General features: G+C 40.3%; 1 protein-coding gene across 1 annotated transcript in view; it reads right to left on the reverse strand.

Moving 5' to 3' along the window:
* Positions 1 to 548: 548 nt before the first annotated feature.
* The window catches only part of JAG1 (jagged canonical Notch ligand 1), a 36,128-nt gene continuing 18,144 nt past the window's right edge, over positions 549 to 18,532 (reverse strand). The window contains exons 5-26 of the mRNA XM_072333257.1: positions 17,713 to 17,773; positions 13,540 to 13,670; positions 13,116 to 13,235; positions 12,576 to 12,689; positions 11,976 to 12,089; positions 11,060 to 11,173; positions 10,627 to 10,673; positions 9,907 to 10,080; positions 9,220 to 9,370; positions 8,639 to 8,803; positions 7,988 to 8,101; positions 7,268 to 7,381; positions 7,043 to 7,156; positions 6,802 to 6,918; positions 6,261 to 6,288; positions 6,053 to 6,138; positions 5,147 to 5,260; positions 4,854 to 4,963; positions 4,530 to 4,766; positions 3,881 to 4,012; positions 3,239 to 3,389; positions 549 to 2,530 (exon numbers count right to left, since the gene is read on the reverse strand). Of these exons, the coding sequence (XP_072189358.1) occupies positions 2,073 to 2,530; positions 3,239 to 3,389; positions 3,881 to 4,012; positions 4,530 to 4,766; positions 4,854 to 4,963; positions 5,147 to 5,260; positions 6,053 to 6,138; positions 6,261 to 6,288; positions 6,802 to 6,918; positions 7,043 to 7,156; positions 7,268 to 7,381; positions 7,988 to 8,101; positions 8,639 to 8,803; positions 9,220 to 9,370; positions 9,907 to 10,080; positions 10,627 to 10,673; positions 11,060 to 11,173; positions 11,976 to 12,089; positions 12,576 to 12,689; positions 13,116 to 13,235; positions 13,540 to 13,670; positions 17,713 to 17,773 (2,966 nt within the window). The 3' untranslated portion in view covers positions 549 to 2,072. The remainder of the gene's footprint in view (positions 2,531 to 3,238; positions 3,390 to 3,880; positions 4,013 to 4,529; positions 4,767 to 4,853; positions 4,964 to 5,146; positions 5,261 to 6,052; positions 6,139 to 6,260; positions 6,289 to 6,801; positions 6,919 to 7,042; positions 7,157 to 7,267; positions 7,382 to 7,987; positions 8,102 to 8,638; positions 8,804 to 9,219; positions 9,371 to 9,906; positions 10,081 to 10,626; positions 10,674 to 11,059; positions 11,174 to 11,975; positions 12,090 to 12,575; positions 12,690 to 13,115; positions 13,236 to 13,539; positions 13,671 to 17,712; positions 17,774 to 18,532) is intronic.

The raw sequence follows: 18,532 nt of genomic DNA on the forward strand, positions 1-18,532 counted from the left end.
AATGAGCTAAAATAAAGAGTGAGGGCATCATTCAGCCGACCAGCACTTCCACACCCAGCTCCTCGAAGCCAGGAGGGGCTGCATTAGTTAAGCACTGAGCCGTTTCAGAATATTCCAAGAGTTTATTTTATGCTTTACGAAGCATTTTGTTGCCCATTAGGCATCAGTATAATCTATGGCTCCTTTCCCATCCAGGTCAGCAGTTTGCATCTTGCCTAGCTACTTGGATTTGGTTACCATCTGTTGGTAGCTCATTGGCCCATGCAAAGTAAACTAGTTGCACAATTCCAGTCACATTATCGTTCCTTTTCAAAGGGACGCAGAGGTACATTAGCCAGAAGACATCAAGAACAAGGGACAGGTTGCTTTTGAACCCCTTCAATTTGAATGAAAGCCAGACAGAAACGTGTAATCATCTAAGAAAAAGCTAGACTTGACCAAAACCTGTGTCAGGTCTTAGAAATATAAGCTATCACCTGCCACTCGTTTTAGCACAACTGAACCAGTTGGGAGTGCTTCCAAGCTCAATAATCTCCACGCTGTTTTATGTTTTCATACAAAAAATTTAATAAATATTACTTTTCAAGATTTATTGCCAGGAACAACACATCAAAGATGCATTTTCATATAACACTAATATCACAATACAAGGTATCTTCGTGATCTCAATGGTTAACCACCGAGATTAGTATGTTTATAAGCCTTTTGATCTTAAACATTGTAATAGCACTTTGATTTCCTCACTTGTTAAGGCGGGCAGCGTAATCTATGGCAAACCTACACAGTGATCTTACTGGACATTCTACTGTTCAAGTATTCAACGACTAGCTTATTAGAATACTCCCTAAATGCAGTAGATTACAAAAAAATTCAAATCTACAAGTGGTTCAGTATTACATATTCATGGTGAGAAAAAAAAATAATCAGAATTTACAAAATAAGATTGCTGTGTTTCCAACTTCACACGCTAATTTGATATTTTAATTACATGCAACCACTCACATTTCATCTACATAAAGTAATAGCTCAGTTTTGTTCCCTTAAACTGCTTCTTAGCAGATTATCTGCCTGTCACTCGGTTTCAAGTCTAAAGCAGCAAAAAAATTTCTAGTCTAATTATCTAAACTGCCTCAGTCAGTACTTACAAATAGTCTTAAAGTGATAGTATGGGAGGTGTTTCAAACGTTTGACATTGTACAAAAACCAGCATCAAGGCATGAAAGCCCATCCTATTAAAAATAAACTATTTTAGAACACCTTAGTTTTGGCATATAGGCAACATGTAACAAGAAAATAAATTCAAAATGAAGAAGCCACAAGCTTACAATGCTATCAAAAACCTTCAACTCTAAACACGTACATATAAATAAAAAGGAATGATATTTTAAGGCTCTTGATTATTAAGTTAATAAATCAAATATACACAGTGATTAATAAAAAAGAATTATTTACATATCTATACAAACTTCTATTTTTGACACATTTTCCTCTTTAAATTCTTCATTTACCAGCAACTGCTGACAAGTTTCCCCCCGCCCTCCCCCAACAAAAATACAATAAAAAAATAAATAATAAACTTATTTTTGATAGTTGCTGTGGTTCCGAGCTGCAAAGGCACTTTCAAATACAGAACTAGTTGTACGTCACCATAAAACCAATATACAAAAAACTCAGATTCAATAAATATAAATAAAATGTATCATTCTAAAGAAACTGCATAAATTGGGGCATCTGGCAGAAACAAAAAAAGAAATTAACACTAAGGAAGAGTAATAAGGCTACGTAATACCTTATGAAACGTCTCCATGATGTATCAGCTACAGCTGAATTTACATTAGGGCACTTTTGACTAGTTTTGCATAGATGTGAAATGCAGCACTTGGTATTCCAGCCAACCACAGCAACTATCATTGCCAGTGTAAGCCAGCTTGTCAAAACTTAAATTAACAGAGGGACTCTAAGTAAATAATAGCCTTAGACTCAAATATTACACAACAGTTTAAGAACTACAAGCTCTTGAGTGCCTTTATAATGATATTTAAAGGCCCTGCACGGCAGCACCCAACTGTCTGCTATACAATGTACTCCATTCTATTTAGACTTTGTGCACTTTCCAAGTCTCTGTTGTCCTGTTTATTTGTCCAGTTTGGGTGTTTTGTGGGTGTGCTGTTGGGTGGCTTTTCATCTCTGTCTACCAAAGTGTATGCTGGCTGCTTGGCAAACCGGGCCTTTTGCTGGTGTTTGTCCATGTCATCTTCCTCCACTTCTGAATTGTGCGTCCTTATTTTGGCGATTTTAGAGTTTTTGTTTTCATAGTCTTTGATTGGAACAGTATTCGCTCCGTGTTTCTCTATGGGGTTTTTTATCTGATTCAGCTGCTCCCTTACATTGTTGGTGGTGTTGTCATCAGATGCTGTGTGAGTATGGCTGCTCTGCTTTCTGCGCTTTTGAATGCACCAATAGAAAACAGTTACCAGGCAACAGATCCAGGCTACTGTTAAGACTGAGCTCAGTAATGGCACCAAGAAATCTGGAAGAGAGATGAGACCAGTTAACCCTGCTGCAGACAAAGTGATCCATCCAGCGCTTTCCACAAAGGATAATCTCAGTTTTTAAGCCTCGTTTATGCACTGGGGTCTGGACACTAATGTGAGGATAATCATAGCTCTTTTGGAATATGGGATGTTTTACCTGAGTTCAGTATTCTAACTACTAGCTAACAGCCCCTTCATAGAAGATGTCGTCCTTGTCATCACAGGCACCACTACTGCAGGCTGCATAACACTGCCCTGCCAGGACTCTCTTGGCCTGGGGGCAACTCCCATGGAAGTCATTTCCCTCTCCATTTGTGGCTGGCCATAAGATGTCAGTGAGTTCCTGGTGCTATGGATACTTCTGACCTTAATATTTATTTCATCACATCTGGACAATGGAGTCACCACCCACATAAACTACACAGGAGCTCTCAGAACTAGCTAGCTATCTTCCTTGCTTCTATGTGGAAAGGAGCAGCCCTTCTAAGAGGGTAAGTCCCTTGCCTAGAGCATTTGCAGAACACTTTCTGTTATTATTCCAAACAGCAAGATCCCAGTGCAAAACTCTTTTCTTCCCAGTTACAGGCCAACAGGCAGAGATTCTCATAGTTGCTATACATTCAGAAGAAAAGCTTAACCTGCTTTGAAAGTCTTCAGTAGTCACAAAAAGCATTCGAGTCATCTGGGGGCAGGGAAAAACTTACCTGTTCTGTTTTTGGCTGGTCGCCTTTGTACTCTGACTTCTGCAACTGCAGCAATTAGAGTGTTGTTTCCATCACGTTTACTGACAAGGTCAATAATCTTATCTGTGATTTCTTTGATTGGGTTTTCATCTTCCCCTATATCTTCAGCAGACTAAAGAAGATACACAATTAATACCAGATGCCAGATCAGATGTGCGGGTAATTTGCTATCTATAAACTTTCACAATCAGCTAAGGCTCTTAGTACTTTCCATACTTCAAAAAACAACCAAACAACAAACTTAAACCAAACTAACCAACCAACCAGGAATAAAACAAAAATCCCAGTTACAGGAAGAAAGTAGCATTGCAGAACTTTAGTTCCCCTTATCTTTAACATGAACAAAACAAAACAACAGCGCTCAAGAGAGTATAATAGAAAACATTTTACTGCCCTATTACAGTTGCTGCCAGATGGTAGCTTTCAGATATGCACATGGAACCAAGATTTCTTCCCTGTCCTTAAAAGAGAACTGGGATGGAAACTCAACCATGAGAAGTGCTGACAAAGCCAGGAATTAGGATTTTTATGAAATCCACATGTTACACACATATCCAGACAATTAACTACTAAGACATTTAGAAATATTCCAGGAATACTTACAATAGCAACATGTATTTCATTATTTGCCAAGTGTGAAGGCTCACAGGTAATATAAATGGAATATTCAACAGAAACATTCTTCAGGATATTCAGATTCCTCAGTTCACTGCAAATGTGCTCTGTGGTAAGGCCCTGAGGGAGATTAAGAAAAGCTTTTTGTTTTTTGAATATATATGTGCACATGAATACACACAAAAATATTTATATATGTATTATGTTTATGACCTATATATACACATCAAATACATATGCATATCTATAATTTACATACGTTATATATATTATATACATTTTAGGCATAGGTTTTTATTCTATATCTACATATGTTATATGCATTTATAGAATATAATTATATATAATAAAATACACACATACGCAACTCTTACATCCAGGCAGGAGCGAGGTTTTGACCTTAAATAAAAGTTCTAAAAGGGAAGGGTGTAAAATTCCCTCCAAACCAGCTTTTGTTCCCTCTGGACACAAAAACACGTAGGGTAGAAATCTGCATCAACCTTCCATATTTTCTGTTGTCTTTGGTAATGAAGGAGCATCGGCTTTTACTGTACTTTTACCAGTTAAGTATGTTGTTTCATGCTCAGAGAGACAAACGTGTTCACCACAGCATATTGAGTTATGTTCTGCTACTTACTGGTGCCATCATTTCCTTATTAAAGGTGAAGGTGATGTTGGCACAGTTATCTTGGTAGTAAGAATCAGAATTGCATTTGGTCTTCACAGGTTGTTGATTAGAAGGCCAGCATTCACCCACTGCACTACAAGGGTGAGTGAAACAATGGTCTTCTTTAACGGGAACACAAGTATGTCCAGCTGGGCATTCGTTATGACCTTTGGCATGTATTACACAAGGTCGAGGACCACACCAAACCTAGAAGAGAACAAATACCACTATAAGGTAACCATTGGCTACAGAAAATATGACAGTACAACAACCAAGAACACAACCAGGCTGTACCTTAGAACAGGTGACTTTTCCATTCAGACACTGACAAGTATTACAGTCATCATCCCACTTAGCACCATCTGGCATTACTCGAATACTGGTAAAGCAAGGCCTCCCTGTAACTGAAGACAGATTTAATAGAATTAAAAATTTTAAAAAAGAAAGTTTAAAAAACATAAGTTCCTAAACTCAGTGATAAGATACTCGATAACTCGCTTTAAAATAACTATTGCTCCCCACACATACTGCCAACCCAGTAACATGCAGTTATAAGTAGTAAGACCAGCTATGATATCCCACAATACCTTCCTGGCATCCTGGACCACTGCGACCCGGCGGACAAATGCAACGGTATCCATTAATTTCATCTACGCAAGTAGCCCCAAAGGCACAGGGTGAAGACTGACATTCGTTGATGTCTACAACAGGGGAAAACAAACAAACAAAACATATGAGGCATTTGCCTGCTGGAGCTTTGTTTACTTCCTTGTTTTTTCTAAACAAGGATAGATTCTTATCATCAGCAGCACCAGCACCATCTTGGATTAAGATCTTTGAAGTCTCTGCTGCGTGGCACTAACAAAGACCAAAACCTGATCCCTACAGCTACTTATGCTTTTCAAGGGCAAGGACACATTCCTTCTCACACAGGGATGCTCCTGTCCTTTTACATAGTTCAGCTTTTACATTTGTCTGGCTACTCAATTCTTCAACCTATAACAACGTTAAACTCCTTTACAGTTGTATTGCTAGTATGAAACATCTATTTCCATGGTTATTATTAAGGGTAAAAGGTGTCAGCATCCTCCTACCTGTAATTATTATTAAATTACAGGGAAGTACATACATCACCTGAGGGCACGTAGGTGGATTATTCATTGATAACATTTTTGGCTGACACCCTTTCACGTCAAACAAACTCATGGCATGTAAACATCTTCTAACTGGGAAGACCATATTGAAGGGCATTTTGCCCACTGAGCTGAACCAAGAAGTTTCAGCTACAGCTGAATAAATAGTCTTTAACATTTATTTCATTTTCAGTGTAATCCCTGTCCTTCCCCTCATCTGCTACTAATCTGGATATAGGTACAGAAGACACAGGACCTCTATCAGAAATCTAATCTACCACTTAACTCAGTTGATTGTCGTGCTACAAGATTCGAGCAAGGCAAAAAAAAAATCAAGCTGAATGCAACTGGAAAACTTACTGATCCTACAGTCGGGACCCGCGAAGCCTGGAGCGCACTCACAGCGATACCAGTTGTCTCCATCCACACAAGTACCACTGTTGTAACTATGGAGAAAAGTAAACAAGCATATTATGAAATTGCTGCAAATAAGTAGAATCTAGAATTTTAAGACAACAACAACAACAACAAAAAAAACAAAGGATGAAAGACAAGCATTAAAACTTACCAAGGATGAGGACTGCAGTCATTTGTGTCTGTAAAGTGAAGACAGACGATGTTAAACATGCAGACTGGCTAATACAACTCTGCTGTTAGTAAAGAATAATTGAACTTCCCCTACTGCCCAAATTACATGTAGCTCAACTTTAACAAAAATATGCTGAAATTCTCTACTAAATTGATTCCAGGCTTCCACCAGAAAATTTGTTAACTACATTGTGGAACACATGTACACAGGAAGAGATTGTTGTAAAAGAATCTAATGGGGAAAAAAAAAAAAAAGTGGAAGCAGACAGAGCTGCTGGTAGAAAAAGAACGCAGGAGAAAACAAGACAACATCTGTCTCCACTTAGCTCATTTGCAACTTTCTCATGCCCAGGTCAAGGATCTATCACATAAAGTCATTAAAAACAAAGATTCAGGTGATGCTAAAACCTACATCAAACAAGCTTTCCCTTCTGGTTTCAATCTCAACTCCAAGAGCGACAGGATGAGCTAATATTCTCGTCATGCAACACTCTGGAAAAGTTCAAGCAGAGATGACTTACTCTGAGTACATGTGGGTCCTTCCCAGCCCTCCTTGCAGACACAAGTGAAAGAATCCCCACTAACTACGCAGGTACCACCATTGTGACAGGGGTTTGGCAGGCAGCTGCTGTTCCTTGCTGTAATAGAAACAAGATTTACCGCTGAGTTGTTAAAAAGCCATCAAAACTGAGCTAAGAGGAAAAACTGAGGTTGCAGACTCAGTGCTGCATCTGCTTCCTGATGATTAGGCAGGGTATTTACCTATATTACAAGTGGCTCCTTCCCATCCTGCAGAACACATGCACTTGAAAGTGTCCCCCTCATCATAACATGTTCCTCCGTTATTGCATGTTGCCTCATCACACTGGCTGTCACCTACAAAGAACCAGAAGTATTCTTAATGCCTACGTTTTCTTAGTGCTACATGAAAAGTTTAAGCAGCCAAACAGAGCATGCCTATTGCAGTTTTGGAAGTGCTGAACTTACGAGAGTGGCAAGTTTTTCCTTTCCACCCATTTTTACATTCACAGAAGAAGTCATTGACCAAGTCTCGGCAAGTTCCTCCATTGTGGCAAGGATTTTTACTGCAGTCATTAATATCTGGATATATTAAGGAGAAGAAAAACAAACTAAGCAATGTTTGCAGATTTGACAAACACTTAATGCCTGAAAGGTGCCCGTTCCATCCTTAGTTTTGGCCTGACTTTCAATCATGGATTAAGAGCTTAAGTCAGTATTTTAAAGATTTAAGCACTGACATGGATAGGAAGAATATTCCACCCTGTTCCACCAGTTTGTTTTCGTTTTGTTTCAGTAAACAAGAAGTGAAAACGTGTGTTATATAAACTACCCTATCGGTCAGAGGATAGGAGTGGAGTGCTCACCCCTCCTCTGTTCCCAAGGCTGACAAAACAAATGTGACACAGACATGCCCTTCCTAAAACAGTATAAGCAAATGCTAAGGTCTTCTTTCAGGAAGTTATCCGAAGCATGGAGTGAAAAACTGAACAGTAAGAGAATCTGGTGTGGTAAAATTTGGGTTTAGATTCAAAAGTCTGCGAATCAGTGAGGGGAAAAAAGAAGATACCTTCTGCAGTCATTGCAGCAATGTTTATGTTAAATAGGCACTGGACACTGTCATCTTAGAGGCAGTACCAGTCATGCCTCCAAGAGATCTTACTGCGTGCCGAAGAACCGTTAACTTACTTGTTTCACAATATGTTCCTTCCCATCCGTCACTACAAATACATTTGTAGGAGTTTACACCGTCAATACAAGTGCCACCATTTTTACAAGGGTTGCTCTCGCAGTCATTGATATCTGCAATAGTTTGAAGAGGGAGAGAGAAAGAGAAGGAACAAAAAAAAAAAAAGTAAGAGTCAAACAAAATCAAACTAGAAGTACACCCATGGGAAATTATCTGAAGGCCATTTGGTGCTACTTCCCTTTCTAAGCTCCTTATGAGAAGAAGGGTTATAAGCAAGATGAGAAATAGCTCAAAAGCAGCGCAGAGAAAACTGAATGAACCCACTGCTCCACAATTCAGCATTAAAAAGTGAAAATAAGAAATCAGGAGTCTTTAAGATCCATGTTAAACCCCACTATTAAATACTAAGACCTTGTATACATAGTTTTTTTAAAAATATACAATTCAAGGCCAGAAGGTTCATTACTGTGAACTTTCCCCAAGGCCTAACAAATTCCAATCTGCCTCACCCAACCAGGATATGAAAACTTAACACAGTTCCAAGGTTCACTGTGTTAGAAAAAAGAAGCCTTCCAGCTATCCGTGAGGAAAGGATGGGACAGTTAACCCAAAGCAGAAGGGAACAGCAAAAACATCTTTTTAGTTCTTACTCTCGTGACAGTAGGTGCCAGTGAATCCTTTGTTGCATTCGCAGGTGAATTTCCCACCTGCTTGGCTCTTGCATTTCCCGTGAGGGCCACAGACATTTGAAGAAATATAACGAACTCCTTCTGGCGTGCTGTTAGAAGCCACTGCCACTGTACAGCTATCAATTACTGCAGAAAAACAGGAGACTTGAGTGAGGATTGCCCACTCCATCTGATTTCTTAAGCTAATTGCAACATTTCTATCTCCAGAGATGGAAGTTTAAAAGACGCACATAAGCTTACAGCTTGAAAATAAAAGCCCTATTCCTAGTATTTATGCATAAAAGTCATCAAGGCGTCTTATCTGAAGGTTGCCAAACCTATTTCCACAGTCTGTAACATATTCAACCGAAGTGGATTATTTGAAACATGTTTTATATTTTGCTATCTTCTAAATAGCTACTATTTATAAATATTACTCAACTTCTCATTGAAATAGAGGCTATTTATATAAAAATGACTCTGCTTGTTCTACTATTGCAGCTATATTACTTTGGCTTCGGTAGGGGACAGGAAGAAACAGCTGTCAGTCATTTTCTGCTCACCTTCACAAGGAGTCGTGCGGCAGTGATCTTTCAGGTGGGAGCAGTTCTTGCCTTCGTAATCTTCAGGACAGTTACAGAAATAGTCCATAGCAAGATTGAAGCACTGGGCACCGTTCTGGCAAGGATTTGGCTCGCAGTAGTCTATATCCAGCTGTAAGCAGTGTAGAGAAAGAAAAGAGGAAGGAAAAAAGAGGGGGAGGGGGGCATTGAGGGAAGGGAAAGACTGAGTGACACTGAAGTTTTATCATAGTTTTCCTTCAGTATGACAGGCAGACATTGTGGAATCTGACCTTTTTATCTACTGCCTCAATGACTTGTTCATAACACACAGAGACTTGCAGCTATTTCAACAGACAGCGCTCTTGATATTAAACAGCCACTGAAAGTTAATAGTTAGCATGCAACAAAACCTGACATGCAAACACTTGCGGTCTGTTTAACAAAAAAGAAGCTTCAGCAGCCCATGAGGGTTTTTCTGTTGCTTTCTCCTTCCCTGCTCTTCTCCCCTCCCCCTTCCTCCCCCCCCCCAAGATATATACTAATCAGTCACTTTCTTGGCAGACTGACAATGATATCAAGTACAACTTATATTATGGTTCACTGCATGCAAGGTATTCAGTGTACAGATCCAAAGCGCTGGTAGAAACACCACTGGCTGAGGGCCTGCTTTTCACCCATGCTTCTTACCTGACAGAGGTTTCCTGAGAAACCAGCAGGACACAGACATTGGAATCCATTGATTTCATCCTGGCAGTGACCCTCATTCATGCAAGGGTTACTTGCACATTCATTGATGTCTTTCTCACAGTGATCCCCTGCATAGCCAGGTGAACAGATGCACCGATAACCATTAACCAAGTCCTGGGAAGAAACAAGAAAATTTAAAGTTACGTTGCTTTCCTCTACCTTTAAATAGCTTTATTAAAGGGAAAAAGAATTTAAAAACAATGTATCCTCTACGCTGTCTAATACCAACATAAGACACTAGCTCAATTTACAACTAGGTAGTAATAATTGAAAGGGAGGGGAAGGAGAAGGGAGAGGAATTAAAACAAAGCATCTACACACACAGCCCCTGAAGGCTCGTGTTTGTACTTTTGAGTCAAACGCACTGATCCACATTTTACAGTGAAATTCCTACATTTTACAATAGTTAGTTTGCACAAGCATCTCATTCACTGGTGACACTGGTTGTGAAAGAGTCCTTTTACGCAGTCATTTTCTGCCCTCATTGTTCTACACATATACCCCTACATGCTGTAACACGACAACCCCTCCTCCCAACTCAAAGAAACAACAATTTATGCCAGTTAATTGCTATTTTCTACACAACTTGTGTCGAGACTCAAATGTTTCAGTCACTGTTGCAAGTCTCTGGGAAACCAAAGTAAAACAAGAATGGCTTACCCGACAGGATCCTCCATTCTGACATTGTCCACGACAATCATTAATATCTGTAAGAAAATTAGCACGTTAGCAAGCAAAAACCTATTCACTGTAGAAACAGAGTTCAATTCTCTTTAAAACTGCAGCTAGATAAACCTTCTGTCGAGTTTCCTGCACGCCTTCCTTAAGATAAGGTTATTATAATGGGTGGGAACCTCTTGCGATACTTCTACTAGAAGTAGGAAAACTTCACATCATTGTTTTACTCATTTTTATCACAATATAGCTGGGTTATGGACTAATGAGTTTGATAAAGTTGTGTATTTTCATTCCATACTAACTACTCCCTTTCTAAAAACATCAGCTGCCTGATGTTTAAGTCAGAGCTTAGAATTCAGTGGAATATATACATTTACACAGACAATTTCAGAATCCCAAGGATAGAGACACCTACTTATATCACAGTTGTGGCCAGACCAGCCAGTAATGCAGTCACAATAGTAGCTGCCAATCAGGTTCCTGCAGGAGTTGGCATTGACACAGGGTTTGCCCTCACATTCATTCGCATCTGAAAAACAATGTGAATGGCCAAATGCAGGGCTTGTAGAGTAGGAAGAGGAAAAAAAAAGTCTATGCTCTGTTTTCACAGCAATAATCAGCAACTCATTCAGATCTAAGGAACTTACACAGTGTGGATTAGCGTGACTTGAAGGAACAAAAGTTAATCAAACATCAGGCTTTGAAGCCTCTTTCAATTTCTCTGTAATTAGAATATACAGGCTATGCTAATTATTTGATAATTACCCAGCTTCTCATTAGATGCAACTTCCCCTCCCCCCCTTCCTCCATCTCAGTCCAGAATTTCGAAGGAGTGCTGCAGCCTGGTCACTGCAGTTAGTGTGTTGTGTAAAGAATGCAGACAGCTCAATCTTCCTGAGATCATCTGCATTTTGGAACCCAGCTGTGAACTTCTTGGCCTGGAGGAGCTGACATGGCCAAAGAGATAAAGCAACTTTCTCACAGGCTGAAGGAAGAAATACGTGTGGGGGTGGGATTGGAATACACCCTCCCCACTACATTTATAGTTTAAAGTACGTCTGTTTGGCTTAGTCAGTGATTTTCTTCAGCTGCTAGCATGCATCAGGAGCACTTACTCTATGCTTTGAATGTGTCCTGGGCCCCAGTCCTGCCAACACTGCAACCTAGTTTTCTGAATATGCCAGAGTATGTCCACATGCTTCAGTGCTGTAAACATGCCTGAAGTAAAGGGCATGACTACCCTTGCCTGCTGGACTATGATCCTTCCTGCATTTCCCTGCCACTCCCAACACCTGGAGCAACATAAGGATAAAGAGAAAAGGAGTTCTTACCTAGCTGGCATGTTTTGCCAGTCCACTGAGGTGGGCAAACACACTTAAATCCATCAACTAAATCTTGGCAAGTTCCTCCATGACCACAGGGATTTGGAGAACAATCATCAATATCTGTAACATAGAATAACAACAAGCTCAGCTCTGCTACCAAGCAGGTAATGTCAGTAAATGATAAACATGATGAATGGTTGTTGCTACTAGGATTTACCCTGAGGAATAGAGACAAGAGGGTTTCTGCTTGGAATTGCTAGCTCTACTCCAATTTTGGAAAAAGCCAATAATAATAAGAAAGGGGCATTCAGAACACAAGGGAAGAAATTCACACCCCTAACCACGCACAAGTAGAAATCAGAGTTTGATACAAACCTGTATTTTACCAACCTCACAGCATGCTACCAAAATACTGCGTATTCTGCTTCTCTCTAGAAACTGCTTTTAACAGAAACCTCAGCATCACAATATTAAATAGCTGGTAAAGACCAATGCTAAAGCTGAGAAACATTAAGTAAGCTGTCTTATTTGTTCATCAGGTATCTAGATGGTACCTATCTAGAAGAGCAAGCTAGCGCATTTTAATACAATTTTGAAGGGACTTACTATCAGTGCAAGTTGGTCCAGCCCAGCCAGGCGCACACACACACTCAAATCCTGTAGACGTTTCTAGGCAGCTTCCTCCATTGTGGCACGGATCAGAGAGGCACGCATGCTCCGCTGCACCAGGACAGGAGTACATTATGATACAGACTACGGCAGCATCACAAGAAGTCACCCTCTGTTCCTGCTACACACTTCTACATCTGGACACCCATCAGCACTTGATGCATTGTTCTATTGGGCCAAGTGTGAATCAGTTACTACCTACTAGGAAGTCATCTTCCATGATGCTTATCAACACCTTGACTTGCACCTGTTTGAGTCAGAGCCAAACTAGGCAACTTGTAGTGATCTCTCTGGTGAGCAGAAGGCTGATATTCAGAGATACAAGCTGATGGAGCATGAATATGCAAGTCTGATCTTTATAGCCAGCCCTGACATTAAGACTAACATCAGAAATTGACTTCCCCAACCTCATAAAATCCCCAAACAGCAAAACAATTCACCATCAATGGCAGCTCAACGGCTGCATCACACACTTACCAATCTCACAGTTCTGTCCTGAGTAACCCTCAGGGCAGGAGCATTGGTATTTATCGGGGCCAGTGTTGCTGCAGGTACCACCATTCAGACAAGGCGGGTGGGTTCCACAGTAGTTCAGATCTGCAAAAAGGCGATGAGAATTGAAAAGCTATGGTTTGATAAGACAGAAACATCACCAATCGCTTACGCTTTGCTCTAGAGACTTCATAGAATACATCCACACACAGAACTAGGACTTGACAAAGAAAGCACATATGCTAACAGAGCAGTAACAGCAGCGAATGTACAGTTAAGATGATGAAGGACAAAAACTCGCACATTTCAGGAGGCTTACTGTGGAGAGAACACACGCATGACCGAGTGAGTAAGTCTGCCAGTGTTAAAATTCAAGTGTTACCCTTGGCTATCCGTAAGATTAGCATACCTTTGTCACAGAGCTGACCACCCCAGTTGGTTTCACAGAGGCATTGCCATGGTTCAATGCAAGTGCCATGGACACATCCTGGGTGTGGAATGCACTTATCACAGTACTGGCCTTGCCATCCATACTGACACCTTCATTTAAGAATAAAAACAAAAATAGAATTTAAAAAAATATATACATATATCAGAACAAACAAACTGAAATAAATAAATTAATAGCCCTCCCTTCCCCCCAGCCCTTTAGAATTACACAAATAGGACTGCAGAACTCCAAAGCTTTAAGAAAGACTGGGGGGGTGCAGGAGGAGAAGGAGAAAGGAGAAGCTATTCAACATTTGTTTGATGGTTTCTTGTAAACAAACATTTTAGTAGTTTTGCCAAGGTCTCTGTAGCTGGCCTCCTGACAAAAGAATAACTGTTCAGAGAGAATCAGCATGAGGCCATTCAGCACAATAATACTCTTTTGGAGCCTCATACAAATGTGGCAGAGAGGGTGGGTGTGCACTACAAATCAATCTCTGGGCTTTGACAGGGTGCATTATAAATTGGAAGAGGAGGGGGGGAGTCAGTGGAAACAACAGTTATCCAGAGATCCTCATAAATACAAGGTTCCAGGCATTGCAGCCATGCTGAGTTTGCAGGATGATGAACTGAACCATAAACACCGACACTGAGCCTTGGCAAGGCAGCAGCACAGCATTAGGAATTCTCTCCTCCATCAGAACCTAACCTTATTCTGAACTAGAACTCATACATGAAAAATATAGATTGGGCCACAGTAGGAGATTAAAGAAACCAGCACACGGCAGGATTCTGCCAATGCGTTTCAGAGCTTGATTTATGGCAGCCTATTTTCAGGTAACAACTAAAACGCATCCAATTCTAAACAGCTTGAATCTTCATGTTGTGAGAAGAATGCATTATTAAGTATTTATTGCCACTATCAGTGAGTTACTTGAATTATGTTCTTAAAAGGAAGATGCTCTTTTAAAGTAAAGCTCTCATAAAAGAAAGTTCATTTAGGCTTTTACTTAGTTCTCATTACAAGGTAGACCAAGGATTCTTCACATTAAAGAATTTGATCTATAGATAGAAGCGAGGAAAACAAGTTAAAAATTAAAAGCAAAGGTTGGTTGAAGTACTGCATTTCATTAACAAGTCCTGAGAGTAATTGATCAGCAGCAATTATGCACTAAGCTGTCACTAAATTATGAAAATAAACCTCTTCTGTACAGAAGTCAGCTAATCTTTCTATTTATAATACCCCCCACCATTCTTCTAAAGGCAATTTCTTCTCATGGGAAAAAGCTAGAGGAATCTATCCAATGGGTAATCACACGCAGCTAGTGGCCAGTCTGACTTCCCTTCTAAAAATCTCAGGTGACAAACTACATCCTAATTAAACTTTTTTTTTAATAGCCATTTCAATTGCAGCCTATTCAGGGTCAGTGGGAAAATCTTAATAGCTTGTGTATAAGAAAATAGCTAGTCCAACTCATGTTTCTTTGTGCACGGAGAACTTGAAAGAAAGTCAGACCAGGCAAAATAACCTCTTTCAAGTAGCTCCTGGAAAATCCTTCAAGAATAGGGAAGATTGTAATAATGCAGAATGATAAAAGAAATTATAAACATTCCCTTTTAATTTGTATTGCATCGAAAGCAACTTGCCTACGAGTTCACATGGTAGCAAAACTAATGGACCTCGCCTGCAAAAACAAGCACTCAAATCTCGAATGTGACTCCTTCCTGCCAAAGCAAAAGGGTTTTTTTTCTTTTCTAGAACTCATTTCCTTTAAAGCAGATTTAAACAGAAGCAATTTAAAATAAAGAAACACACAAAAGAGCATAAGCCATGGAGCCGAAGATGCGGCTTCCTTCAGTCAGATCTTTCACGTCTGACAAACAAAATGGGACAAACTCTGTGGGCACGAAAAGAAAAAAGTTGGGTATCAATTCCAGAATAAGATTAATGGTAGTAATTCCTGATCAATAATACGTAAGCAACACTTTGTCATGAGAAACAGAAAGCTAATTTGCTCTTTGTAACTCATGAGTAAACTTGGGTTTGTTGGCAGGCTTGCATTGAAGAAAGTGACTCGCACCAAATGGGAAAAGGATATTTTAAGAATGTTTGCAAGTTGTCCATCGTACCAGAACCCAGAGCAGCTTCTGCTAGGATGTTATTTTTAAACTCAGTTGCATTTGTAACATACAGCCTATATGACTCATCAAAACTTAAAAGAAAATAAAATCTTGCTTCTGCGTTCACTTTAAAGATATTGGTCTAACTTGGCAAGCAGAAGTTATCTGAAAGCACCAGAAGGACAGCATTGTTTCAAGACTATGCAAATCAAGTGTGGGAAAGTTGCACCTTAAGTAAATAAGAGCACTAGTGCATGTCTGGGCAGTGAGTGGGAGGTGAGAGACTTAGAAAGAGAAAGGGAAAAAAAAGATCTGGAAACAAAGCCTGTTGTTCTAACTAGGAGACAGCAACCCTACAAGGCATGTTTATTCTGATGACAGAAGCACAAAATTGCTGGTAGCCTTGACTGACGCGCTCCTCTCTCCATCTGGACCCCCAGCACTTCCTGCCACTTGCTTGGCTTTTCTGTTTTTAATATATCTATGTGGTGTTCTGGAGGTTTACCAGCCTATATCAGCACTGTTAAACATTTAAACCCCTTAGCATAACCCAGAATAAGCCTGTCCTGTGGCTTGACTTTCGCTTTGTCACACAGCTTGCAGAAGATGAGAAGTTACTTCCTACCTTACACTGAGAATGCGCCTTGATAAAATTGTTTTGTTTTAAAATGCAGATTACAGAGCCGGTGCACCGTGATTATTTAGGCTGACCTTTCATATAACATAGACTGTCAGACATCTCAGATTTAATTCCTGTTTGAACTACAGCTTATCTAGAAAGAAAAGCAGCTCACTTCATGCAAACGTCTCCAGCAACGGAGAATGCACCAGTATGTTTGTCAAGCAGAAAAAAAAGACTTCTGTTCCTTCAGATGTCGGTGTTTTACTCATGAATACCCAAGCTTCACTTTTAACTTTCCCTACACAGGATCAATGTCACCGCTCTGTAGCCTCAGAAGTGCTGAGCTCCCTATTCCTTAGAAACAGGCATGAGAAAGGGTTACGTGAAAACACAACCAGTCTGCTCATAAAGAATGAGGACGGTTTAATATTTGTTAATCCCGTATTAGTAATTGAGAAAACCTTCCTGTGCCATAAATATACGCTGTATATTTTGAAGCATTCAAAATATTTAGTTGTTGGGTTATGGATAAACTCTGCTTCTCATTGTCTCCCTGCCAGGACAGAACGGACTTCAAAGCGCAGCAGCAAAACTCTACATTCATCAGAGCCTACTGACAAGATTTCATCCCAGCTATTAACCTCTCAGCACTCTGAGCCTGGCTCACAATGGTAAAGGAACAGAAAGATTTAACTAATCCTATTCTAAAGAATGCTTGACTTTTGCCTACTGATGGAAGAAAGCAGGGGTGGGAGGGAGAAAGGGGGAAATGTGAGTAAAAGAAAGAAAAGAGAGAAAAGCCACACTGTACTTCAAGCTTGTAGTTGAAACAGCCTATTAATCAGGATAGTGTGTGCCTCCGGTGGCGCAGCGGTAAAATTCCCGTTTGCAACACTAGGGGGCCCGGGTTCGAATCCCCCCCTGTGGAGCAGGGGGTAGAAGTGCCGCTCTGCTACACAGAGGGCTCGAATCCCGGGAGTTGGACTCGATGATCTCTAAGGTCCCTTCCAACTCGCACAATACTATGATACTATGATATGATGATGATGATAGTGGAGGGGGGAAAAAACCCAACCAAAAATAAAAACAAACAAAAAAACCAACCCACAAAACATTTGCTCTATTTATGCAGAAGCAATTAGTTAGTGCTCATTAGGCAGTATTCACATGATTTATCCCACTCCGCCCCCCAGCCCTCAAAATACCACCATTTCACAAACCAAAAGCTTCAAATTATCAGAGCATTAAAAGCCCGCTGCACCCTTATTCTGGGCAATCCACATGAATAACATGCCTTGCTCCAAAACACGGCTCCAAAAACACCCTCCCTCCACAATCCTACTGTATTTTGCATCACTCATTTAATCGCTTGGTGGGGACAAAGAGAAAGAGAGATAGGGGAGCATTTACCTGCACTCTCCTGGAATTGTGCAAGAACCATGCTTGGGGCTACATCCCTGACGACAAATAGCTGTTAAAAAAACAAAACAAAAGAATATCAGCATGCAACCTGCTCCCTGCATCTTCACACTGCTGGGAAGGTTTTAATCTCTAACCACCACTATAATCCTACTAAATCTAAGGTTTTGACAAGCCCCCCCCACATCAAGTCTATTAGAAAATGGAAAAAATAAATAAAGTAGGTGACTCCCTGTGATATGAAATCTATCTGCTAGATTTGCAGAGCACTGTTCAAAGAGTTGTTGCTATGTAAAAGCAACCATTTCACCTCTGAGCTGCAAGTCACTGAGTCTACAAGTTTATTTTCCTCTGTGGTGAACTGGCGCACTCTCCCTATCTTTACATCTAATTCAAAGCAACTTTTTAACTACTCTTTATGTTTAGACCTATCTCTGAACAGACAGGATATTAAGATGAGCGTCTATTCAAATTGCAGTTAAACTCAGTCAGCAAGACGTGCTGATAGACTGTTCCTATTCACAGCCCTGCTTTCTCCTCCTGAAATTACTTAGGAAGTTGCCATTCCCTAATAAACACGCTGAACACCAGCTCAGGTAGAGCAAACACCCGGGGACTTTTCAAAGACCAAAGCTTCACACTTGCCAGGTCAGCTCTAAAACAAGTCTCTCTTTCCTGCTTGTCTTGAAGTTCTGCACCAAAGGGGAAATCCTGCCATTGAAGTCAGCAGTAGAACTCCCATTGAAGTCAGTGGGCTGGGTTTTCTTCCCAAGGGCAAAGATGTGGATGCTCAGAGAAAGAACACATCTGC

Source organism: Excalfactoria chinensis, chromosome 3 (assembly GCF_039878825.1).
Source record: "Excalfactoria chinensis isolate bCotChi1 chromosome 3, bCotChi1.hap2, whole genome shotgun sequence".
Taxonomy (NCBI): Eukaryota; Metazoa; Chordata; class Aves; order Galliformes; family Phasianidae; genus Excalfactoria; species Excalfactoria chinensis.